This window comes from Muscardinus avellanarius (assembly GCF_963383645.1).
Source record: "Muscardinus avellanarius genome assembly, chromosome: 9".
Taxonomy (NCBI): Eukaryota; Metazoa; Chordata; class Mammalia; order Rodentia; family Gliridae; genus Muscardinus; species Muscardinus avellanarius.
Genome location: NC_137795.1, coordinates 13,603,577 through 13,631,453, shown reverse-complemented (window position 1 = coordinate 13,631,453; position 27,877 = coordinate 13,603,577). Strand labels below are relative to the sequence as shown.

Genomic DNA, 27,877 nt, shown 5'->3' with positions numbered 1-27,877 from the left:
AACAAGCACGCACACAACGCTTGGGGGCCCCCTACTGGCTTACTATCTCCCCCCTTCCTACTACAGAGTTCTGAGACTGACATTGGTATTTTCACAAATGTACACTTAGCCAATGGTAGTAATTCCTTCGTGGAACCCCTCTCTTCTCCCTCCTCTATCCTGGGGTCACTTCCCTGGCTCCACTGAGGTTCTTCCCCCCACTCTGGTGTCTCAATTGCTCCCTGGCTTGTGCATACTAGAGGGCACACACGACCCTTCACTTTCTGTGACTGTCTAATCTCACTTAACATATTATCCAGGTCCTTCTATATTCTGGCAAATGGCATAATTTTGTTCTTCTTTATTGCTGAATCAAATCCTATTGTGTGGATATCCCATAATTTTCTAATCCATTCATCTGTTAATGGACACTTAGGTGGGTTCCATGATTTGGCTACTGTGAACTGTGATGCTATGAGCATGGATATGCATATATTACTGTAGTCCTCTGATTTGGGCCCCTTCGGAAAGATGCCTGGGAGTGGCATAGCTGGATTTTAAGGAGGGTCCGTTTCCAGTTTTCTGAGAAGTCTCCACACTGAGAACCAACCATAGCAGCTGAACTAATTTGCAATCCCACCAACACTGCAGAAGAGTTTCTGTTTCCCCACATCTTTGCCAACATTCATTATTTTTTACTTCTTGATGACTGCCATTCTGATTGAGATTAGATGGAATTTCAGTGTAGTTTTGATTTGCATACCCTTGGTTGATAATGATGTTGAACATTTTTTCATGTATTTATTGGCCATTTGTAGTTCTTCTTTTGTGAAGTGACTATTCAATTCAATTGCCCTTGTCTTGATTGGATTATTTATTGGGCTTTGGAAAGCTATGATGTTGTTTGTGTTGTTGTTATTTTGGGTCCTGGAGACTGAACCCAGGGGTATTCTACCTTCAAGCAACACCTTCAGCCCTTTTTATATTTTATTTTGAAACAGAGTGTTGGCTAAGTTGCTAAGGGCCTCACTAAGTTGCTGAGGCTGGCTTTGAGCCTGAGCTGCTCCTGTCCCAGCCTCCCAAGTACTTAGAAGCCTTTTAAAAAGAGAGAAGATGTATCAGGATACAGCCATGGCAGTTGTTAATAGCTGAAGAGGAATTTCAAGTTGGAAACGCTGAGGGTTGGAGCAAGTCAGATCAGGATTCTATACCTCAGTCTTCTTATTCAAGTAGCAGAGAAAGGAAATGTTTGTTTCCAAGCTGGCTGTGAGGCTTCGGTGAGGAAATGTCAGTGCCGGTGCAGTGCCCATCACTGAGTCTAATACACTTGGGAGCTCCTGGCTAGTTTTCCTCCAGGAAGAAATGACTCCCGCCCCTGAGCACAGACACAAGGACAAATGTGCAGATCAAAGCATCCGTCTTCATAACTCATTTCTGTGGAGCTACTGGAGGCTCTCTGATTAAAAAGTATATATTTTATATTTTATTTGGTTGTCGTCAATCTCTCCGAGAAGCAAGCAGTGAATTATTTGAGAGCCGGTCCTTGAAAGACATACGGCATTTTTAGAAAAAAGGGGTGCCCCCAAGACAGGTGTGCCAAAAAAGAAATCAATATCAGAAGAATAATCTACCAAGACACCGACAGAAGGAAGAGTGGTTTGTGTTAATGGTTGTTCTAAAAACTGAATTTCTCTAGTGTAGATCATACCAAGAAAAAAGTACTATGTTGCTTGATTTAGAAGATGTTAACACAGCCGGGCTTTTATCCCAGTACTTGGGAGGCTGAGACAGGAGGAACACGCAGGTTTAAAGCCAGCCTCAGGTACTTAGGCTCTCAGCAACTTACCAAGACCCTGTTTCCAAATAAAATATAAAATAGTTTTGGGAGTATAGCCCAGAAGTAGAAGGACCCTGGGTTTCATCTCCAATAACACACACACACACACACACACACACACACACACACACACACACACAATATATATATATATAATATTAATATATATTATACATATTAATATTATATATTAATGTTTTATATATATATATGTATATATATATATATATATATCACAAATTCACCAGTGGCCTGACCTAAGAATGATAAAATTATATATAATAAGGAACATGCATTGGATTAAGAGGCTTTATGTTGAGTTTTGTATACAAATTTTTTCAGAATAAAATAAAAGTAGAAAATGCAGGTGATCTCATACCAAATTTCCTTTAATGTTTCTTGGACTCATTTATTATTTAGTAATGTAATACTTAAGTATATTCCTAAATGATATTCTAGTTTCAAGATTTGTAATGTGAATAATGAATAAAATGACATTTTGACATTTCTAAATTATATTTTTAAATGACAATAGAAAAATATTGGAATTTCTTTCTTGAGGAATTCTTGCTTACATTCAAAACATCACTATTTTCCACACAAACCATTAGTTTTTCTTGTACTTGTTTCACTTCTAACACATTCACATAAATTTTCCTAGTGTTTCCTAATTTAGAACTTAAAATTATCATTTTTTTCAAAGCAGACATATAAACCATAATGAAAAGATTGTATGTCGGCAATACATTTTCAGTGTAAATTATTCTAGACTTCCATGAGGACAAAATGTTTATGAGAACCTAAAAATAATTTTTCTCTACATTTATTCTTCTGTAGAAAAGTCATGAATTAATATAGCTTATGAAAAATGAATACTAAACGTTTAGGCAAAATGCTAAGAACTGGAAGAGAAAGTAACATCTATGATCTATTAAAGCAAAATGTTTATATAAATGATAGAATGTAAACAAAATAAATCATGATTTACCTATTGGAATATTATTACATCAAAATTCCATAAGGCATAATATCAATTGACAAAATGGAGAGAGAGAGAGAGGAGAGAGAGAGAGAGAGAGAGACAGAGACAGAGAGAGACAGAGACAGAGAGAGAGAGACAGAGATCACAGAGTCGTGTACAAACAGCATGATTCCTTTTCTATCAAATCCAAACACAGGCACAGGAATTCTAAAGTGGAAGGAGGATCCGTGTGGGTATCGTGCTCACCCGGAGCCACGAGGAGGGTCTACTGAATGGTCAGGATTGTCTTACCTTCATCTGGGTGGTGCTGACACAGATGTGCCCCACCTGGTTGTACAATCATGAGTGAGGCCATTTACTCTAAGAAGATGCGGTTTACATGGGAGAAATAAATCTAAAATACTGTTCTTAAAAATGTGTGATTCATGAGGAAAAGGTAAAGAAACAATAATATTACAATGGAGGAAATTTAAAAGGCTAATTTGAATTAGGGGGTTCCAGTTGAGAAAATGGGGTTTCGCGTGTCATGATGCTGTCTGTCTGGGTACGTTCAAATCTGAAATGACTCACAACGACTCCAGTCCCTATGCAGACCCTGAGTGCAGACCGTGAATGTGACGGCTGTCGCTCTCGTGATTAGGCATATGTGGCGAAGACTATGAGAAATTGCAGATAAAATTAAGCTCCCTGTTCAGTTGTTTTTAAATGAGTTAAAACAGAGACTTCTGCTCATTAAGAAACCCACTTTGGGGTTTCTTTTTTTGCTCATCAAAACCCAATTTTGAAAGGGCAGTATGGCTCAGACCTGACGGCTTCTTCTAGGAACTAGGTGCATTCCCCAAATAACACCCAGTCAAACAGTGGAGACCTCAAGGAACTGAAATTGATAAGTACCTCAAAGAAACTCGGGCACCTTGAGCTCTAGGGAAGAGGGCCACGTGGACAGTGGCTGCCTTTCAGACTTGTGGAATGCTAAGCAGAGAACCCAGCACTGCTGACTCAGGCCTCTGGTTAAACCGTGAGGTATAAATGATCTGATGATGTATTCTGCTTACTTGATGATAGTTTCTAATAGCAGTAGAAAACTAATAGGAATTTTGGTAAGTGGAAACGGAGGGATGCCATAAAAAAATACTTAACAACTTAGGGGTGGTTTAACATCAGAGAGTAGGCAGCAGATAGAAAATTTTGAAGAACATGATAAAGAAAGCCTAAATTTCCCTGGAAAGACTGTTAATAGAAATAGGAACTTTAAAGATGCTGCCCCTGAGGATTTAGAAAGAAATAAGGGACATGCTATTTGAGACTGTTGGAAGGATATGTTTATACGCAGCATTAGAAAACTTAGCAAAATTGTCCCTGGAAGTTATGTGGAGAAAGGGATTTGTAAGCAACAAAGGTAGATATTCAACTAAGGATATTTCCAAACAAAGAATTGGCAGTGCTGTCTGTTTTTTATCTTGATGTGTAGAGTAAAATAAATGAGACATAAAGGAAGGAAATATCAAATAACCACTAAACTAAAAGATGAACTGAAATTTGTAAAAAAAAAAAAAAAAAATGCTCAGCTTCGACAGCTTAAAAAGGCCCTTATATGAAGCTGACATAATACTCTTTGAGAAGCTAAAGCATTTAAAACTGGCAAAAAGAAATCAAAAGAAAGAAAAAGCACAAATCTACAGGGCCCCAGATAAAACTAAAATCCCCAAAAGAACTGAGAATACCTAAAGTCCTACACCGGCTGATATAACAAGATTCAAGTGACCACTAAATAAAGATATTCCATACCTGTTTGTCAAGGTGCGGAAAAGTGACTGCTGGCCAGGAAAGACACAGAGTAACCAGCACTGAAGGACAGGTGCACATAACAGGCATAAATAGTTTGCTCCTCTTTAAACAGTTACCTGGCATTAACTTCCAGAAACAACTCAACAACAATAACAAAAGCAAGCAAGACAAAAGATCAACCCTACTCAAAACTGAACCAGGACCATCTTGTACTCCATTAAGATGTACGAGTACAATACACCAATAAAAAGTTTTTAAAAATGAACCAGGGATTTGAGTGGACACTTCTTCAGAGATTTACTAATAACAATAAGCACATGAGAAGATGGTCAACCTGAGTAATCATTAGTGTTGTGAGCACAGGGAAAAATTAGAATTTCATACACAGTTGGTGGAAATGTAAGGTGTAGATGCTTTAGAATCGTCTGGTACTTACTCAAATGATGAAGAAAGTAATCAACCAACCGCTGTCCTAGAGGTATACACAGAAGAAAATGTTCACAAAAAACAACACGATAGGACATATGAGGATGTGAATAGATTGTTACCAGCAGCTTACTCATAATACCAAAACAATGAGAAACAACTCAAATGCTCATCAACTGAAGAATGGACAGAGAAAATGTGGTATGAACAACCTGATGGAATATTATTTGGCAATAAAAATATATAAAGTAATGGCACACGCTACAATACAAGTGAACCTTGGAAAACTACGCATGCTTGTAATCCCAGTACTTGGGAGGCTGAGACAAGAGGATTTGAGGTTCATGGCTAGCCTCAGTTACTTAGGCTCTCCACAACTTAGTGGGCCCTCATTTCAAAACAAAGAATAAAAAATAAGGCTGGGGGTGTATCATGGAGGTAAAACACCCCTGAGTTCCATCTCCAATACTGCAAAAGAAAAAAAATGGGTAAAGTGTGGAGTATATGGACTTGTATTTCAACAAAGCTGTTAAAAAGAAAAAGATCACTTTACCCTTACACAATCCTTGGGGCAATGCAAATTTAAACTAGATATATATATATATAAATTTATATATATTTAAACTAGATATATATAAATTTATATATATTTAAACTAGATATATGAGAAACAAGATATAATTTTTTCAAATATATATATTTGAAACCTGATAGTACCCAGAGTGAGAGAGAGTAGAGTTGTTTCAATGTTCATCCAGAGCTGGTGAAAATGCACCCAGAATCTCTTTAAAAACAGATAACATATTTAATTCCAGTGACTGATTCCTGGGTCTGTGTCCCTGAGGGACTGATCTCGCTGAAGGAAGGCTTTGAGATTTATCACTCTCAGAATCCCGAGAGCTCAGCCCTGTCCTCTTTGACGATTGTTGCTAATAAACGGGCTAGGAATTGATGGAATCAGAGCTACAGACACACCCTAGAAATCAAGCTTTGATTCTGTCCTCTCATTAATGCCTCACACCTAGAGGTCTGCATATAAAGAGCCAATTTAGTTCCCAATGGATGTGAAGCACACATCTTGTGGTTTCTTAAACCACACAAACCCATTTCCAGCCAAGCCTGTACACATAACAGGCATGCCAAGAGTGTAGGCTGTTTGGTTCATTTGCCGTGGAGCTAAAACAAGATGAACGGTGTTCACCATTCTAATTGTATATACTGAGAAATTTCTGACATGATTAGTCAAGTTCTGCAGAAAAGATACAATTGTCCAATAAGGACAGAGTGATCCTGTTCAAGCCAGGCAAAAATCTGTTTTCAGAGTCTGACCTGCATTCTCTTGCACCCCATCATTACCCACTCCCACCCCACCCCCCCAAGGACTTCAGGCTATTGTTCATCTTTTATAAAAAAGACTGCCGAATAAAGTCAGCGGCAGTGTTCTTCCAGCAGAAATGCAAAGGACTGCTCTGGACTTACTGTAGCCAAAAGAAGGTCCAGCAGCTCTCTGGTTCTGAGGCTCTAATTCCGTCCCTGGAGCAATGTGAGATTTCTTACTGGAATCTTCCAAAAGCATCAAAAATACCTTTTTGAAACAAGAAATAAAGAGATGCATGTATTTAAATTCCTCTTTGCATAACATTGCTTTTGCCTCCATCCTCCAAAGAGGTCATCGCCCCATCCACCGACACACATTCAGCCATTCATCTAATGGATATCATGCTACAGCCACCGTGGTCCTCAACCAGCTCGTGAGTAGGCTGCCCAGCGGAGACAAAGGTGAGAGAGACCCGACCCTGAACTTCAGGACTAACATCCAGGCAAACAGCAGGAACTAACATCCATCACAAACAGCAGGAGGTGGGTGGCAAGGAAGGTAGGCATTCACATGGTGTATCGATTCAAAGCCAATTTGTGACTCAGTGTACCAGCATCTTAGAAATTCACAAGTGATTCAGACGATAAAAGTCAAGTTACAGGTTTCAATAGTGCCCTGTTTATTTAGGGTGTATGGCATCCTTTTTTCTAAAAACCCCACTGAACCATGAGGTTTTTAGAGAACCTCTAGAGGAACCCCGTGGCGCTCTTTGGCTACAGCAATTCATTGAAGCAACTTGTTTGAAATCACTATTGCGTTAGTGATGGTAGCAGATGTCCAGCCTCCCTGTGTTCAAATGCAAAGACAAGCCCCAACAAGGGCGTGGTGAAGCTGAGTTGCACCAAGACAAAGATGATATGAACGGCTGGACACACCAGGCCCCTCAGCTGTGTGCAGAGACCTGGTGGCGCTCTGTGACAAGTGGAGGGAATCCCTGATTCACACACAGTGCAGAGCACAGGGAGGTGAGGCCTGCTGTGCCACAAAGAAGCAAGAATCAGCCCTGCAGGAGCACAGCAGGATGGTTGAGGACTGAGGCTCTAAGGATGGCAACACTTTGATCAGTCCTGGGACTCCTGGCACGGAACCTTGGCTCCCAGAGTGTGGGCTGCCTCATCTGTAAAACCAGGGTGGTGATAACAACAAGGCAGGTTCCATTGATGCTGACTGTAGGCGGACCCTGTTCTATCATTCCTGACCTTAGCCAAGACTTAGAACCTGACTGTGGGCAGACCCTGTTCTATCATTCCTGACCTTAGCCAAGACTTAGAACGGGCTCTATTGATGGTACACCAAGTGAGGCAAGGTACACTGTCACTGTGTCCTTTAGAGTCAGCAGTGCACTCGTTACCTCCTCTCCTACCCCTGCACACAGCCACCCAGTCCATGGGTGAACCCCTTCAAGCAATTCCTGCAAGCCCAGACTCCGGCCAATCCACCAGGTGCCTCTCACCCACGGGGCCACACCCTCTGGACACTTCTACTTCCTGGAAACAGCATTCTCCTTCTGATTCCCTTAAACAAGCAAAAAGGGAGAACTGTGTAGTTGTTCCTGAGGAGCCCCTAGTCCACAGGGGAAGAAGGAGGAGCCCCCAGAGAAACAGCAGAAAGGAGCCTGCAGGGAGAGGCATACAACCTCTCTGTATGTGGTTAATTAGTCTGGATGGACTCCTACAGAGAAAAGCATGTGTCCCCAATGCTGGTGAAGGTCAGGACTTTTCCTTAGAAGGGATGCAGTTGCCTTCAATTGAAAAATAACACCCTCTGCTTAGTCTCAGCAGGACCTCAAAGAGAGAGAGAGAGAGAGAGAGAGAGAGAGAGAGAGAGAGAGAAAGAGAGAGAGAGAAGAAAAACTTCAACTCTACTGCAAATAATAACAATGTTAACAATGGGTTATAACAACATTTCCGAATGTGCCCCAACTATGTGAACTTGGACAATTTTTTTTTACCACTCTGTGACTGTTTCCTGGCATGATAAATGGTAATAATAAGACCAGCCGTATAGGAATGTTGCAAGCAGTAAACATATTTATAAGAAGAGAGATAAGAACCATGCTAGAACAATAACTATCCACCTAGTGCATTTATAAAAAAATGAAACTAGAAACAAAGGAGTAGGGTCAAGAATCATTCTCTGAGGGAAGATTTTCCTTTGTATCTTATTATAAATGACATTGTATTTAATAGTCAGATGTAACTGTGACTATGATAAGCATGTTTTGACAGCAAAGGTCCATTTGTGAAAACAGTCTTCATTTATCCTTTTTAAATTTTCCAGCATTTTTTGCTCCCCTAACAATGGCTGTCCCTGTTGTATGTGTGTAAAAACGCATGTGCACTTGTGTGTTTAAGAGGAAACAGAAAAAGGGCAGATTGCTCTCAATTATCTAACAGGTCAGCGGCAGATATGAGCAGTTATTACAGCACAGCACCAAGTGCCAGGGTACATTGAGGATTCTTGAACTTTGCAGGTGAAAGGTGAAAGGTGAAAGGCAAGGCTGAGAAAATGAGGATGAGATGAGTGCCCTCTAGTGTTAGCTCCTCTTCACTGCAGGCACACTAACCAGGAATAGCTGGGAGAAAGAACCAGTCACAAGAGCCCAATGGCAGAGGGCCAACAAAGGATGCATTTTCCAAAAGCAATATGATATTGATCATTGCGGTCAAAGGTTTGGGGTCTTCTTGGCAGATGTCATCTTTGTTGTTTGAGGCTATAATTCTCAGGCTAGACGAAACAGCCAGATAGATACTGTAAAACTTCCACTGATAAATAATTAGAAACCCTAATATCAAGAATAGAGCATTAGCCAGGATTCTGCCAAAAAAAATGTATAAACTCTAAACATTCATTTGAGTCTAGGAAATCAAGCTTCTACGTTATAGTTTTTTATATATTCTTTGTCATCTGATACACATTTTCTGGTAACACTTTAAATTATTACATGTACTTGAAGGCCAAATCTTCTAAAAAAAAAATTAGATAGCTAAAGTGGTATAACTTGTTTTGCCTCATTAGGACAATTTGGAAAAACAGTATTTTGTCTGCAAAAAAAGTCCTATTATAGATGAGATCATGAAAGATCTTTCAACACAAATAAACCTTCAAAAGAGAGAGGATGCTTGAGTAAGTTCATAGGAAGTTATGTGGAAGCGACTACATATTTAAAACCTCAGCCACATTTTTCCACAGCTTAAGAACAATACTGCATTTGTGGGCTTGGTATGGGATGATTATATACATAATATCATCCCATCACTTTTAATTGACTTGGGGCCATAGGCGAAACTCAAATGGATCAAAATAGAACCTGTACCTTCTGATTTTATTCAAAATTTCTGTTAAATTGCTTTCAATCTTATCCAGCGTTTGGCATTGGGTTCAGCCCAGGTTTCTCAAGTCAACGGTCTACCAAACTGGCCTAATGACTCCTAGTATTCTTTTAAATAAGTTCATCACACAGAAAGAAGAAAAATGAAACCAATGATTGAATTAAATATCAAAAAAACAAATAAAGAAAAGCACTAACTTGTGTAAAAATTATAAATATTTCAACCAAAATCATGGCTTCAAATTCAATGACTATGGGATGGCTGCTTTCTTTTCAGGGAACAATAAATCCCACAGTTTGAGGATTCTTTATTTGAGACTTTGGTCTTCCTAATTTAAAAAGGCTTCTGGGTCTAAGTGTTTATGAGGGTCCGGTGTCATCTCGGCCCTGAATGTGCTGTTAATCCCCCGACAGGAGCATGCAGTTCATCTTTCTGTGTTCTCTGTTGAAAGGGTGTTGTCAAATAGTGTTAGACCCCAGACGTGATCCACAATTAAAGTGTCCGTTTGATGGACTATGTCCTGGAGACAGTCGGCACAAGGTGCCTTTGTGTGTAGGTGCTGGAGAAATTGATGAAGCTGACCAAACTTCTGTAACACAATGACAACAGAATCCAGTGGTAGGTAGCATCAGCAGAGGAAGAATTTCCACACTTTGACCACAATGTAACACAGACTATATTCTTTCAATTCCCCCAAAGTGATAAGGCTTTTGTTGTTTTTGTTTTTGTTCTGCACGCAAAAGAGGACACCCATGGACAGCTTAGATGATAAACGTGAGAGGTACTAGCAATTCCTCTGCAAATGTGGGGCTCCTGGAAGAGCTGCTTGCTGGCATGATCCACTGAGCACTGGTATAGCAGCAAGCTTTCACTATTGCATGGGAACATGTACAAATCTCTTTTTGCTGCTATAACACATGAGCATACACATGGCGGCTCAAGACAGGATCTTTACTGTTTTGTAAGCCAGAGGTCAGAAGTATAAAAGGGGCCCTCCTGGACTGAGATCAAAGGAGAGCACTGCATATTCCTGCACTCTGCAGCTTCTAACCACCCTCTTCTCACTGCATTACCTGGCTGTGGCTCCATCCTTCATCTTCCAAGCTTATCACTCATTCACCAGGCCACTGCCTTTTTCCTGTATGAGCATCCTGCCTTCTTCTTATACAGACTCATAAAATCACATCAGCCACTCAGACAACCCAGGAGCATTGTCCATCAGAAGCTCCATGCCACTGACCATTCTCTTGTCTATGAATTAGAATGTGTACATCTTCTTTCGGTGCCCCTTACTCAGTCTGTCCCAGAACTATCAGAGCCTCACTCCTTTGAAGCAGGACTGTTTGTTGCATGTCACACAGGTTCGAAGCCAGCCTCGCTGGCTTAAGAGACCCTGTTTTCAAATAAAAATATAAAATAGGTCTGGGAGTATATCCCGGAGGTAGAAGGGCTTCCATAAACCTCAGTACCACCAAAATAAATAAATAAATAAATAAATAAATAAATAAAACCAGATATGAGATAGATGTTTCTCAAAAAAAAAAAAAAAAAAAAAGCAAGACTGTTTGGAGTATCTTTGGATACTCCAAAGATAGTAAAAATCAGAAGAGAGAGAGTGGAGAATGTGGGAGTCTAGCACAATTAAATTCTAATACCTGACATGTGACAACGTGCTACCTTTCTGATTATCAGCCCCACGTGGATGGAATTAGGTAAGGTATAAAGTTAATTCTAGGTCATATGTGAGGTCGATGACATCCTACATACCGTTTTATAAACAGAATGCAAAGGAGGGCCCCAGCACTCCAGCCTGTGGGAGCAAAAGGTGTTTGGAAGACACTAGGATATCATAAACATTTGACTTTAAGGCTGTTGTTTATTTTATTTTTGTTTTTTGACATTATAAATTGAACTCAAGGACATTCTACAACTGAGCTACATTCCTAGCACATTTTATTTTTTGTTTTGAAACAGGATCATGCTAGGTCACTAAGAACCTCACTACACTGCTGAGGCTAGTCTTGAACCTGCACTCCTTCTATATCAGCTCCTAAGGACTGGGATTACAGGCATGAACCACCACACCCACCTCTCTAAGGCTTTTATTTTATTTTTATTTATTATTTTTGCAGGTCTGGGAATGGAACCCAGAGGCATTTGACCTCCAAGCTACATGCCCTGCCCTATTTTTTTTTTCTTTTTTTTTTTTTTTTTTGGTGGTACTGGGGTTCTTGGAAGCCCTTCTACCTCCGGGCTATACTACCAGACCTATTTTATATATTTTTTTATTTGGAAACAGGGTCTCAAATCAGAGCAATCCTCCTGTCTCTGCCTCCCAAGCACAAGGATTACAAGCATGCGCCAACACGCCTGGCACCCTGCCCTACTTTTTATTCTTTATTTTGAAACATGGTCTTACTAAGTTGCTGAGGACCTCAGTAAGTAGCTGAGGCTGTCCACAAACCGTGATCCTCCTGTCTCAGCTTCACGAATGCTGGGATTACAAGCATGTGCCACCACGCCTGGCTCTCTAAGGCTTTTCAAATTATGAAAACCTAAATTCCAAAATGAAGCATCCTCAAAATATTTAATATATTGTTTTTAATAAAAAAGCAAATATAGCCGGGTGTGGTGGTGCATGCTTGTAATCCCCATGCTTGGGAGGTGGAGACAGGAGGATCGCACAGGTTCGAAGCCAGCCTCACTGGCTTAAGAGACCCTGTTTCCAAATAAAAATATAAAATAGGTCTGGGAGTATATCCCGGAGGTAGAAGGGCTTCCATAAACCTCAGTACCACCAAAATAAATAAATAAATAAATAAAACCAGATATGAGATAGATGTTTCTCAAAAAATCTAGGGCCTGCTTTCTTTTCTTCCTCTTTCTTTCCTTCATTTCTTCCTATTTATGTTTTTCTTTGGTGACAAAGGCAATGATCAATGTTTGGGGCCAGCATGAAGTGGGATTGGAGTGGGACAGGCCAGCGATCAGCGTGGTACTGTAGAGATGTTGGCATATTCTTTGCATACAGAGGGCTGAGTGAGTAGGACACAGTAACAGAGTCCAGTTTCAGAGAAGGGAGCATGACCAAGAAAAAGGGAAATGCCAAATGAGTGTTCTGACTTTTACCTGGAACTGAGCGGTTAGCTTTCAATATTAGGTAGAAACACACAAAGATATCAACTTCTCACTTTATCCAAGTAAGACCCGAAGAGTGTGCCCCCCTCTCCTTGTACACAGCCATCATCAGCCAGGCCTTCTCAGAGAAATGGCGGATTCCAGAGTCAGAGCTGGAAATGCCCGGGGAATCCCAGAGCATACTACCTACTCAAAGAAGGAAATAGGAGTGTGTGTTAAAAGACACAGAGCCAGAATGAAGGAGCTCTCACTCCTAAAACTCTCATGATTTTAATCATCAAAGAGTAAACAACTACCATGCATGGTAGCTCATTGGATGAAATAAGAATCCAGGAGTCGCTACTGATATAGACGAGTAAATGGGATGAAGAGACAGATTGCCTTCTAAATTACACTAATACGTGCAGAATGAACGAGGGAATTAAGAAAATCACACATGGAAAATGCCATGGTAATAATTAATTCAGGCAAGGGACATTGAAGAGTGCTGGAACTAGTGGGTGAAATAGTGAAGTTTAGAGTCTGAACATTTGCTCAAAAATAAAAAAAGTGATAAAGGAGAAAAATTTATTTTGGAAGGAAAGCCTGCAGATACCTCTACAACTGAGTGGTCCAAGGTCTTCCTTCTCACCCGAAAAGATCAGCCCAGGGACCAGCAGTCGAGCAAGATTTCCACGTCACTCCCAGAACACTCCAGCCCCAAAATCATGACCAGGCTCTATCACAAGTAAGGAAGGCAAACCCATCCTGAGGCTCACCGTGCCAAGTGACTTCTCTGAGAAGGGAGCAAAATAATTGAGACCATGGAAGAGAGGAAAACAGAGTTCATGCCAACCTATGGAGACTAAGGGGTCTGGCATTCGAGTGCAGCTCATGATCCTGGGTCAACGTCTCGCTCTTATAGACATGAGGGAGACAAATGGCACTACAATAGCTAGACCATGCGGGGATGCTTTGCCTGTGGGTGTTGTTCTCCAAAAGTAAGAAAGAAAAATTTTAAAAACAGGTCAAGCTAGCCGGGCGTGGTGGCGCATGTTTGTAATCCCCGCGCTTGGGAGGCGGAGACAGGAGGATCACGCATGTTGGAAGCCAGCCGTGCTGGCTTAAGAGACCTTGTTTCCAAAAATAAAAAAGTATAAAATAGGTCTGGAAGTGTAGCCCGGAGGTAGAAGGGCTTCCAGGAACCCCAGTACCACCAACAAACAAACAAAGAAACAAACAAATAAATAAATAAATATTTTTTTTAAAAAATTGGTCAATCTCTACTCTGGTTTATATCCAAAGCTACGGCTCCATCTTTGAACGCTGTGTGGAGTGAGGCCAACTGAGTCAGGCTCTCAGGACCTGGAATCCAGATCCTCCCAGCAGAAGTACACAGGAAATGCACCCACCAAGACTCAGCAAGCTGCATGATGAGAAAGTACCTGCCTCATGCAGAATATCAGTTCTTCCAGGGATGTTACTAAAACTTCAAAATCATTCAAAATACACTACTAATATTCACACTATTTGCATTAAGCCAAAAGCCGTGCCTGGTCCTCTGCAAATGTGTTTTGCATGCATAGCTAAGCTCTCAGGTTTTTCAGTTCCACATGTAGTAAAGACCATGCTGAGTCTGGGACGCCCTCAGGTCCAAGCATTGAAGTAGAGAGTAAATTCCCTTAATAAAATTGAGGCACAATTCAATATTAAATCTCAACTTTCATGGCTTTCAAGTATATAGTAGAGATCCATTATTATACAAATTGTTGGGGTTTTTTGTACTGGAGATTAAACCCAGAGACATTCTGCCCCTGAGCTGTGCCCTTCAGCCCCTCCCCTTTTTAATTTTTAAAGATGTCCTAAGTTTCTGAGGCTGGCCGTGAACCTGCAATCCTTCTGTCTCAGCCTCACAAGTATTGGGATTACAGGTGTGTATCACCGTGCCCTGCTTTTGCTGTGTTCAAAAAGAAAATCTGTGCATTCCAGCCACTAAAATAAAGTCAAGTGAGTTACTAGGCAAGTTCTCCCAACCTCAGTAAAGTCATCAAGCAGAACTCAGATGAACAAGGCGGAGAAACCCACTAACCGTGGGTCGATGCAGACCTGAGAAGACAAAGTCAATGCTTTGTCGATCGAAGTGCAGAGAGACAAAATTGGTTGAGACAGACACTTTATCGTCTATGCCAAACACAAGAACATTCTTTAAACACACTTAATCTCCTCCCAATTTAGGGTATATTTCCCAAGCAGATTCAAATGTACTCCAATATAATATTTTGTTAAATCTCATATACATTTTATATACTCCAGATCCTTTGCCCTTGACACAGGTAACTTCATTTTTAATATCCGTACGTGGGAGAGGCAAAGAAAGATATATGAGATCTCCTAAATCAATATGTGTTTGAGGCCTATTATGTACAAAGCACGCACTAAATGTAGAAGGTGGAAATTACTGCAAGAAATCGAGAAACATGTCTTATACCTCCAAAGCAACTGAGTGACTGGTTCTATTACTGCTTGTTGGGCTTGTTATTGGAGGGACTAAGGACACACACCCTGGAAAAAGAGAAAACAATTTCTAGAGGCAAACTGTATGGCTGATTTATTCTTTTAAAAGGGTCATAAAATGGAACCCTTCTGTACGTTGATTGTGGTGGTTTTTGAGAGCAAAAGAGAGGAGAATTAAAATTTTTCCAAAAGGAATATGGATGGCTAAAGTACAAATGTAAACATGTTGACAAAGAAAATTAATACTGAACAGAAATAGAAATATGTAAGAAATATAGCATAAAAATAATTTTAGAAGTTCCCTATAAAGATAAGCTTGGTGGTGCACACCCATAATCTCAGAACCTAGGAGTCTGACACAGGAAGAAAGCAGGTTTAAGGACAGCATCAGAAATGAAATGAGACTCTCAGCAACCTAGTGAGACCCTGTTTCAAAACAAAAGTTAAAAGGGCTGGAGTGTAGCTTGGAGGTAGAATGCCCTGGGTTCAATTTCCAGTACAAGAAAGAAAGAAGAAAAAAGAGGGAGGGAGAAAGAGAAAGAGAGAGGAAGGAAGGAACAAACGAACTAACGAACCTAGGACAACCAGTCCTAGGTTAAAAAATATATGTTTGCACAAGATTCTGTACATAGATGTTTAGAGAAACCTATTTATAACTGCCAAAACCTGGGAAGTAACCAAGGAGTCCTTCAGTAGGTGAAAGGATAAATTGTGGTGTTCTAGATAATGGAATATTATTCAGCACTAAATTGAAATAAGCTATGAGACCTTAAAAAGACATGAAGGAAGCCTAAATTCATGTTACTGCTACATGAAACAAGACAATGAAAGAATTCCTTATGATTCCCAGCTCTATGATAGTTTGGAAAAAGACTATGGAGACAATAAAAAGGTCAGTGGTTGCCAGGGTTTGGGGAAGAGAAAGAGATGAACAGACAGAACACAGACAGATTTTAGGGCAGTCAACACTCTGTAGGATGCTACAGTCGTGAACACCAGTCAGTAAATGTTTGTATGATGTTGTGCCATAGAAGGTACAACACCGAGAGTGCACCTAGTGGAACTATGGGTCCTGAGTGGTAGTGATGTTTGAGTGTAGGTCCCTGGGTTGTAACAAAGGTACCATATTGTGGGCAATGTTGACGGTGGGGGTTGGGGGAAGATGAGGAATAAGAATCTTTGCACCTCCTGCTTAATTTTGTTGTGAACATAACACTGCTCTTTGTAAAAACGGTTTGGGTTAAATTATTAAAAACTGAAATTCCATTCTAAGGCATGTGTCACTTTAATATTCCAAGTGTCGATGTCCTTATGATTCCCAGGCCCCTCCCACTAGAGTCACAGCCCAAAGAAAAGAATGGCAGGATACCCGGGGAGAGCCGAACAGAGAATGTGAGCTATCAGGTTTGTTGTGGAAGGAAGGAGATTGAAAAGATAAAAATGTGACAAAAGCTCGTAGGTGCACAGATTTGAACAACCATGTGGGGAGTGGGTTATTTGACAGTGTCACGGGCCTTAAGGTTCACATTCATAGACCCAGGAACTTCTGGCAATCAGCCAACAGGATCAGGGTTCTGTATCATTTTATCAGTAAAATCGGAAAACTGGAATCCACTTAGGTGCCCTGTGGCAGGGAAGGAAGTGACTATACCGTGGGATCGTATAATATTCAAATATTATATTCAAATAACAATGATGATTCGGGGAAACACAAACTTCTTAAGATGATATTATAGGTTGGGCAACTCCTGTGAACAACAGTAGATATGTATAAGCTGACGTTTCAGATCTGGCTTCAGTCTCAGCAAGTTTTTAACTGGCCATGGCTATCCCGGGACCAAAGGGCAGAGGGGCCAAAAGTCAGACAGAGAAGCCCTGATTATTCCAGGAGAAGCCACACCTGCAGCCTCTGGCAGGTGAGGAAGCAAATTCCAAGATGGGTTGGTGTGAGGGGTAGCCCAAGACACAAAGTCAAGTCCCCATTCTTGATCTTGGGCTCCCCTGTGACAGTCAGAGGGACAGCCTCCTCCAGGAAGGGTGTTTTGCCCAGCTGTCGGCTCTCCCAGGCTAGTGGCTGCTCCTAGGACTTCTGTGACACTCTCTGTTGTGGACTAAACATGGTCTGTGTGTGTCCCTGGTCCTGGGCTGGTGGCATTGAGACTGCCTTCAAGAGGAAAGGCCTAGTGGAAAGTGACTGGGTCATTAGCTCTCCTGAAGCCATTCATATGGGCTGAATTTGGTCTTGGATGTTGGTTCTGGATAAAGCGATTGGGATAAAAGAGGGACCCTGGCTTCTCCACACAATCTCACTTGTATCCATCCACACGTGTCTTTCCATCTTCCATGGGACACAGCCAAGGGCCCACCACCAGGTCCAATAAGATGACTCAGTCCATCTCAGACTTTCGACCTTCAAATCTATTTGCTAAATAAACCTCTTGTTTTTAAAAGGATGCTGCCTCAGGTATTTTGTTGTAGCAACGGAAAATTGACAAAGATACCCTGTCAACTGAAGGAACAGAACTGTGTGTGCCTACATGCCACACACCACCACAGGCTGTGCTAGGAGCACATCAACCCCTGTGGCTCCTTTCATGTACCCCAGTTTACAACAGAAGGTTGTTCCATGAGAGAGCACACATGAGCTGCCGTGTGAATCAGGACTCGAGACCCACTGCTGTGATTCCTGGGCTGACTTTGGGCCCCACTTTCTTCATTCCATCCTTAAGGTCAGCATGGTGACCATTCAGGCACTATCTCTCAGACTACATCCAGACTGGTTATTAGCATCATCGTCCCGGGGAGGTGGCAAAATATGTGGGACCCCAGCTCCTCTTTCTGGGTAGAATCTATAGGAAATAGGGATTTCCAAACAAGTAAGACGCACTGGCATACCCACTGGCTTCAGTCTCAACAGGTATAGCTTCTGGGGACCCGTTTGGGTCCATCCTCCAAGTAGCTTATCTAACTTTTCCCAAAATAACACTAGTGAGGGATGAGACCAATTCTTGCCAACAACATGGCTAACAGCAGCAGAGTGACACAGGAGCAACAGGCTGGACTGGCTTCTCTGACTCTTAAGACCTTTGTCCCTGTGGCCTCATTTAGACCTGAAACCAACCACAACTGGTCATCTGAAAGAAGGACGGTGGAGAAGTGAAGGGACCACTAAAAAGAATGTTGAATTATTTATATATACTATGGCCATGAGTAAGCCTTTCACTAAATATTCTTAATGTTTCTGAGGCTTCTACTTGAAATAGCATTGATCATTCACAGGCATCTCAATGATTAGCAAAATATTTAAGATCTAAGCACCCACACAGAAGAAACAGACCTTTGCCACATTTTGTTTTTTTTTTTTGGGGGGGGGGATTTTTAAATTCATAAAATACTCAAGGTAGAATTCCAAGTCATTAATCGACATCCATTTCCTTTACACCCACATCTTTCCCCTGGCCATGAAAACGGCAACCACAGAGGCACCCCTCTGGGTCTGTAAGTACCTCTTCCAATGTGGTGTCTGAGATTCCATATCCCATCAGGTGCAGCTGCTGCAAGTTCTGATCCAGGGCCTGGAAGAGTGCCTTGAAGCAGGTCTTGTCTGCATCCTTCGGGATGCTGAAGGTCAGCTCGCCCCCACTGCTGTCTTTGAGAATGGCTTGTGGAATGTAGACCTGTATCAAGGATGTAACCCGAGCTATGTCCTTGGGGTCGTGCACCTCCAGAACAGACGGCTGTCAAACAGAGAACAAAGTGGAAAACCCAGCCAGGAACGTCAATCAAACACACATCTATCAATTGATTTCATGCACACCTGTGAGCAAATTGTTTCCAAATTCTTGGAAACTTAATGGAATAATGCATTTAAACAAGAGATATTTCAATGATACATTTTTTTCTTTCTTATTTTTCTTTCATTTTGGTAATGGAGTTTGAACCCAGAGGAATTCTCTAAGCTATAACCTCATCCCTTTTTATATTTTATTTTAAAACAGGGCCTTGGTAAGGTTTTGTGGGTATTCCTAAATTGCTGAGACTGGTCTCAAACATGAAACCTTTCTGTCTCAGCCTCCAGCCTCCCTAGTAATGGGATTACAGCATGGGCCACTCGCATGGTAAGAACCCAGGGGCTTTCTACCTCTGGGGTACGCTCCTAGATTTATTTTATATTTTATTTGGAAACAGGGTCTCACTAAATTGCTAAGTGCTTCACTTAGTAGCTGAGGCTGGCTTCGAACCTGCACACTCCTCTTGTCTCAGCCTCCCAAGTACTAGGATTACAAGTGTGTGCCACTATGCCCAGCTTGGTATTTTTTTTTAATATTAATGAATCTACAGTAATAAATCTAGCAAGGCAGACCCTTGTTGCTATCCTGGTCATGCACACTTCAGCCAGCCACCAGGGTTCTGTACCGTGAGGTGTCCTCTAGCCTCTGAAGGGATCACAGAGGATACTGGAGTCCCAGAGATCCAACCCTAAGAAAGAAGGTTGATTCTTCTTAAGGCAGACTGGAGTTCTCATCAGAGGAGGAAGGGAGCCTCTCAGGATGGCAAGATGGTCACACTGAGCCAGAGTAGAGGCAAATAGACTGTGACCCAGAGGTTAAGGGCAGGCTTTCTGAGGGTCATGGAGGATCAGACACACTTATCAAGAGCTTAGGAGGTGACCCTTGCACACCCCCTGAGATCATTCCCAATGCTCCTGTTAACCCCAGGCAGTGAACTACAAATGTGACCCAAGTTTGGCCTCTCAAGTCCTGACCACACTTGCTGTAGCTCCCTGGTACTCTAAACCTGCTCAGCAACAAAGTTTTAGCCTCCTAATAGAGTATTACAGTCAGAAAAATGTTTGTAAACCACGGACACTTTAATGCTTTCTGACAGCACTTTTTAGTACCTATCAGGCAATTGTGAGCCCTTGTGGGCCTCTTTCTAGTAGACAAAATGGGTTCAGAGGCTAGACCCCACTGCTTAGCCTTCAGATTCAGAGGCTAGACCTGCCATTCAGCCCTGGGGTTATGAGGCTTGCCCCCACTGCTCAGCCCTGTGAAGCTAGTTTCTTCTGTTCAGCCCTAAGGGTATTTGACTTTGTGCCTGGCCATTGTACACAAAAAGTCTCCACTTAAGTGTCATCAACACCACCCCATCATAATCATCATCATATAAGTGTCACAACATATACTTATGCCACAGACTGAAATGGAACTTCCCCAGTGAAACTAAACGGCAGCACTACTCACTTGCTTTGTGAGTGTCAGGCTGAGCCCTTGGCCATATGCCTCTTTGAGGCAGAAGGGAGGACCACAACACCTGAGCTGGCCCTGCTGGAGGACGGCCACACGGTCGCTCAGCATCTCAGCTTCATCCAGGTGGTGGGTGGTGAAGATGATCGTGCGACCTGGGTCCAAGCACAGGTTGTATCAAACCAGACGACAAAGCCCCCAAGAAAACCATTGGTTCTTCAGAATGATAGACCCATGACACAATACAGAGGCAGCCATCAGTTTAAACAGAAAACAGCGAAAACAAAAGCAGAAATGCCTACTGTGGAAGACTTAGCCCGGCCTACTTTGAAACTATGAGGCTCTTGAACTCTTCTTCTCCAGTTTCTCCAAAGGCCCTGGCTGCTGTTTCTATAGATCCTCTGTCCCCTTCTGGCTGGCCTGTGCTCTGCCTGACGCTAACAGTGAAATAGAGGCTCAAATCACAGAGTCCCTGTGTCCAGCAAGGCTTAGAGGATGACCACTGCATGGATGAAGAGAAGATACAGAGGTACTTTAAAAGCTAGGTGGGGCTCTCCTCTCTTGCCAGATGACTTTCCTGTACTTAAAGAAAAATCTATCATCTATGGAAATGCTGTTGGGTAGAAAAGCCATGAACCCCAGATCAAGACTAAGTGATCTTTAAAAATTATCATGTCTTAAATAGTAGTGGCATATGTGGATACGCTTTAAGATCAGATATGATGTAATCACATACATTTATTCATCTGGTCCTTCCCAGGATGAGTCAGGTCCCTGAGCCCAGCAGACAGGGCCCCTTTCAGAGTATTAAGTTCAAATATGTCGTCTATGAATCTCAACATCTTGTCAAGTTTTATTACTTTTCCTTGGGGTTAAAAGCATCAGATTTATCTTAGGAGACTAGAAGGCAGTGAAGCAAAAGGTAAAGTTTATTTCAGTTACATAAAAAAGAGATATAATGACTTTTAGTGGTTTCACCTCTCCCCTTGGCTTACACTGAGCCCCAGCGAACTGATCTATCAAATAGAATTGAGCATATTGCCTGACTTTGATTGCAAAAGCAAACCTTCAAAGAGATGAGGCTGAACATGTTTTTAACTCTATTCATTTTTATATATTTTTCAATAAAAGGGAAAGATTAAAAGAGGAGGACTGTACTTCACTTTTTAAAAATCCAACTAGAAAAAAAGAAATGTAAACTCAAGAGCTGCAGGGAGTGGGGTCCACAGGGACCAGCTCTTGCTATAGATGTGTGGCAGAGAGGAGGACTTCTTTGTCCTTTAGTGTTTGATGCTAAGAAACTGGTCCCTGACCTGGGAGGCAGGTGAGATACTTTAGGGCTGCCAGGAAATTCAGGTAATATGTTCTCACACAAAGAAGTAGCCTGAGAATAGAAGTCTATTAAAATCTAAATTTCCCATAAGGAAGTAAAAAGTAGAATAGTGGTCATGAATGTTTCGGGGGACAGGAAGAAGAAATGGGATGTTTTGTAAATGGCACAAAGTTTCAGAATTCCAAAAAGAAACAGATGATAATAAGGTTATGGGCATCTATGAATGGACCACTATGAATCCCATGATCATGTACCAAGAGGAAGAAGGTGGAGGAGCAGAAACAGACCAAAAGATTCTGTGTGTATGTATGAATCCAACATGCTGAATATCACTTTGATGTGTAATTTTAATGCACTAATAAAAAGTTTATTGAAGAAGTTTCAGTTGTATAAATTCTAGAGATCTACTCCACAGCAGGGTGACTACAGTTAATGCACGTATAGATGAAAACTGCGAAGATATTAGGTCTTAAGAATTCTTAGCACACATAACAAGAACTTATGAGGTATTGAACATGTTAATTAGCTTGACTTAATCATGTAATAAAGTTTTCATACTTAGATATAGTTATAGTTCACACATATATTCTTGGTAGATATAGAGAGTGTGTTTTTGTCAACTATACCTTCATAAAGCTAGGGAAATAAATTAGATTATTAAACTTAATAATATGTATTAACATAAATAATTGACCCATGACAGTTTGTTGGTGGTTGTTAGGGTAACTGGAGACACATCCTAAACCTGGAAACACAATATTGTCCATTTGCCTCCCAGGACTCTATATATCCCTGGTTCACATGATGTGTGCTACCCCCCTTTCCTCCAGACGTTTGCTTCTCACACTCCCTTTTTCTCGCCTTTTCGGCAGTAATTATCTTGCAGACGGAGCAACCCAGTATTACACATTGAGATTCATATTCAGTGCCCCTGCTTCTTGCAAAATTCCATGATATGATATAATTCTCTCCCCTTGCAAATGAGAAAACTCACAGGAACTGGACGGCATTTCCAGGGTCACGTGGGAAGTGTGGAGCAAGCCCTGAATCCAGTGCAGGAATTTAGTTGTGAGGTACCAGCCTGCTCTGGTCCCATTTGCTTCTTCAATGATCTTCCCATGAGAGGTGCAAAAGTGCAGGCATCCGGGATGATCAAGCGCTCACATGACCACCACGAGGTAAGAACTGCACTCCCCAAACCCCCAGTAGACTGAGCACCCAATGCGCTGCTACTCAGACAGAAGAAGCTCTTGCTACTAAGTGGGTAGTACTTGTTTTCTACAGTTTTAGATCTATTTCATAGAGCTACCTCAGTGACTGGAAGGCTTGGGATGCTTCTGGAAATGTCTACACATTTTGATTTTTTTTTTTTTTTTTGGTGGTACTGGGGATGGAACCCTTCTACCTCTGGGCTATACTCCCAAACCTATTTTATATTTTATTTGGAAACAGGGTCTCTGAAGCCAGCAAGGCTGGCTTCAAACCTACGTGATCCTCCTGTCTCCACCTCCCAACCGCGGGGATTACAAGTGTGCACCACCATGCCCGGCTACACATTTTGATTTTTAAAGACCTATTCTTCTCTCAGTACTGCCTGTCTCATCTTTTTACGCCCTCTTGATTTCACACTTCAAATCAGTGCAGGCACCATTCCAAAGCAGTCCTCCAAAGACCGAAATCATGGCAAACCAATGAAGAGTGAGAAAATATCTAATTAATAACAACAGGATTTGAAGAAAACTTTCTTTTTTCTCAGACATATTGTATCTTCTTTTCTATCTAAGGTGATGTTCATGACGATTTTATCAGCTATACCTTAAAGAATTCATCTTTGATTTTTTAAATGAACAAGAGCAGTGGTATTTCAGTATTTAATTTGCACAACTAGTCCCAGGTGCACAAGCAGTTTAATATATTTGTCTGTCTCTCATCCTTCTTTATCAGCCCCTATTCAAGGTGGCAAGAAAATTATGAGTCCAATCTAAATTAGATTCATCTTAAAATTTGATCAGTGCCTTTTTATCCCTGGCTTCCAGACAGACAGCTCCAAGTCCCCCACGCCAGCCTTTTGTGGCAACATCTCTAGCAAGCTGCCTTCTCCTCAGTGCTGATGACTCATGGGCCTGAGGAAGAGTCAGGATATCATTCTGGGCTCCAGCATCCCTCTCAGCCTCGTGGGCTTGGACAAGACTGCACCAGGGCTGAGGACCCAGGACCATCCACCAACTCATACTTTTCTCAAACCAATTCAAAGACTCAAAGGGAAACAAAAGCCACAGCTTTCTGCCTGGCTTCCCTGATTCCTTCTCTGCCTTCTCCTTCCATAATTCATCTAAAGATGTGGGACAGAAAGGAACAGGACTGTTCCCCTCTGAATGTCCTTTTCATTCTAGCGCATAGTGAGGCTGTCAGCGACAGCCTAGAACACCTTTTCTACTCTAAGAGAGAAATGCCTGTGTGTAGACTTACAGAAGGTCTTAGGCTCAAAATGCAAAACCCACAATCAAACATTGTATAAGAGTCTAGTCATCTCGATTCTGATGCTTCTATACTCTCTTCCAGCACCAATATATGCTTCACTATTGCCCATGTTTATTTCCAAACGAGAATGTCTCTATATAAAATATCTCCAGCAACGGTATTCTCCCTGTCTGGGCTACAGATGAAATCAGAAGTTAGAAGTTACTCAATGCCCTCAACTGAATAGAAACGATAATGGACAGAGAAATATAGACATCCTAAACCAGAGACTCAAGGTTTCTCTTTCATTCAGTGAGCTCTCTTTACAGCTGTGAGCTCACCACATCCTCATCATTGCATGCCTCTGATTTCCCACCTGAGCAGAGCTGGAGCTATGGTTTGGAACTTAAATGTTCCATGCACTGAGGCTTGGTCCCTAGCCTTTGATACTAGAGGGAGGTAGTGAACCCTTTAGCAGGTGTGACCTAGTGGGCGGAAGTGACATTGAGCAGGACATGGGGACAGGACATTGAAGGGGACACTGGGTCACTGGCCTTTTTATGTCTCTCTCTTTGCTTCCAGACACCATGAGGTAATCGTCTTGCTTTACCAAGTTCTCCCGCCATGATGCGGTGTGCCACCACAGCCCAATAGGACCACCCAACCATGGCCTGCAACCCTGTGACACTGTGCGCCAAACGAGACCTCTCCTCCTCATGCTGATTTTCTCAGGTATTTTCCACAGCAACAGGATGCTTTCTCTAATATTCAGAAACTAAGGAGAAATGGGTAACAGGAGGAACTTTAGATGAAGAAGGAGATCCTATAGAAAAGCAAATAAGGCGACCTCACTGAGGGGATGGGAGGGGGAAAGAGAGAAACTCTCTAAAGCACATGATGTACTTAAGCAAACATATCAAAGTCAGTCACTAAGCCAAGCATGGGAAGGAGGGATGGGGAGGAAATGGGGTGGGGCTCGGGTAAGGGCTGATTGGGTGAGTGTGCTTATACGTCTCCACCATCTTTTATCCCATTAAGATGTATGACTACAATGCACCAATAATTTTTTTAAATTATTACTATTAAATTGGGTAAGTGTAAAATATAATTGAGGCTTTAAAATGCAAAAAAGCCGGGTGTGGTGGCGCACACTTATAATCCCCACGCTTGGGAGGCGGAGACAGGAGGATTGCGCAGGTTCGAAGCCAGATGCGCTGGCTTAAGAGACCCTGTTTCCAAATAAAAATATAAAAATAGGTCTGGGAGTGTAGCCCGGAGGTAGAAGGGTTTCCAGGAACCCCAGCACCACCAAAAAAAATGCAAAAAAATAAAGCTGTTAACACATGAGACTTTGCCCTTGATGAGCTCTGAACACCTCTTCTAATCATCTATGCTTCCAGAATGGAAGGAAACATGGAGAGAGAGAGTGTCAACTGACATCACGGAGGCTAACACTAATTGATAATGTCCATGCTAATACTGAGTTAAGAGGTAACTCAAGTATTCTGAACACTCTAGAGCTAATATCTAATGAATGTATCTTAAAGTCTTCTGAAGATTGTATTTGTTTCAGAAGAGATAATGTATCCTTACTGGAATATGACTGGGTCCTTCACATACAGTAGCTGCTCTTATCCTGAGCCTCAATATTGTGGAAGAGAAAGAGGAGCAATGCCCAGCTCCTACCTTCCCGGTACTTGAGCAAAATGTCCCAGAGGCTGCGGCGAGAGCAAGGGTCCACCCCACTGGTGGGCTCGTCCAGAACCACCGTTTTCGACGTGCCCAGGAAAGCAATGCCGATGGAGAGCTTCCTTTTCATGCCTCCAGACAGGGCCCGCGTTTGTTTGTGCTGATGCTGAGTTAACCCCACGTCTTCAAGAGTTCTGAAACAAAAAGAGAAGAGAGGCTTCACACTTCTGAAAGCGGTGCTCTGAATGTCACTCCATGGATAACAATTTACAGTGTTCAGGCTCTTTATGGACCATAGATATATCAAACATGCTCGGAGGTTGCCTGTGCACCTGAGCCTCGAGTGCACATTCCGGGGCACTCAGTTGTCTCTAGTGTCATCCTAGCCCTTGGCTGCTCAGATGACACCGTGCCCCTGTGTGGTGCTGGGCTGTGCTTCTTGCCAAGTACGGTCTTTGGGAATTTCTTTGGGTTGTCTCTTTTCTGAAGAAGCACCTCTTCATTTCACACTTACCTCTCCACAGGAAGGGCGCTGCGTCCCCTCAACTGAGCATGGAGTATGGTAGAGTGCGATGGCTGAGGCACTAGCATAGTCAGACGAAGCAAGTACCCCGGGATCACCAGAAAAGGGCTTCAGCTTGCTGGCCCACCATGCACTAAGTCTGTGTCCCCCTTCCTGATTTGAATGATCAGGAAGCTCCAGTGCATGGCCATGTGCAAAGTACATATAACTGCTCTGAATTTAGGAATATGCCTCTTGTCCTCTCAGGACCTTGCAGACCAGGGACATGTTTGTGGTAAGTATCTGATATCTGGAACTTTGCTTCAGCCCCTGCCACTTATGAGTGTACTCTCTTTTCTCACGCATAGCTTCTCCCTACGCCTCACCAACTCTGTGCCACGCACACGCCACATGAACACCTAAGTCCCCACACTACGCACTCGTCACCTACTTAAGTCTTGCTTGTTGTTAAAGATCCAGATTGAACAGGGCCTCCTGAATTCCTCCACTGACCACTCAGCCCAAGTGGACTTCCTCCCCACTGAGCTCCAGCCTGCTTGTCACATCCTGATCCCATCCTGATTCCAACACCTAAGGGGCTTTCCTGAACTCTGAGAAACAGTCAGGCTGCACAGATGCTGGGGAGTCTAAAGGTGCCACACAATTGAGATTGAAGGAGAGCTAAGGCCTGGAACATTTCAGAATACTAAACAGAGCATTTAGCAAATCTCAAGAACTTGCTTACATGATGACTGAGTAAAATTTTTATGTCTGCTTCATTATTTATATACTTTCCATCCAAAAGAGCTCAGGCCAGCCTCCTAGCATCTCATTCTTAGCCCACGTGTTTTATGTTTAGTTCGGGCCTCAGAGCTCCCTTTCTGCAGGATGAATCTAAACCAACATAACAGCACTGAGTCCTGTGTCTTTGCTTTCATTGTTGGCCCAGCTGGAAGGCGTGGCCAACTGGACCCTGCAGTCTACCAATACCAATACCGATTTCAACAGGACAGCCATAGGACTCCATCAGGGACAACTAAGCAGAGGTCAGTCAATAGAAAACACACACCATACGCCGGGTGTGGTGGCGCACGCTTGTAATCCCTGCGCTTGGGAGGCAGAGACAGGAGGATAGCACAGGTTCGGAGCCAGCCGCTCTGGCTTAAGAGACCCTGTTTCCAAATAAAAATATAAAAATAGGTCTGGGAGTGTAACCTGAAGGTAGAAGGATTTCCAGGAACCCCAGTACCACGAAAGAAAGAAAGAAAGAAAGAAAGGAGAAAGGAAGAAAGAA

The 27,877-nt window shown here is 42.2% G+C and overlaps 1 protein-coding gene across 1 annotated transcript in view; it reads right to left on the bottom strand.

Moving 5' to 3' along the window:
• Positions 1–27,877, bottom strand: part of ABCA13 (ATP binding cassette subfamily A member 13) — a gene marked incomplete at both ends in the record, with an annotated part of 326,203 nt that overhangs the window by 135,525 nt on the left and 162,801 nt on the right. Inside the window, 4 exon segments of the mRNA XM_080701162.1 lie at positions 6,492–6,597; positions 18,860–19,090; positions 20,597–20,754; positions 26,079–26,275. Of these exon segments, the coding sequence (XP_080557288.1) occupies positions 6,492–6,597; positions 18,860–19,090; positions 20,597–20,754; positions 26,079–26,275 (692 nt within the window).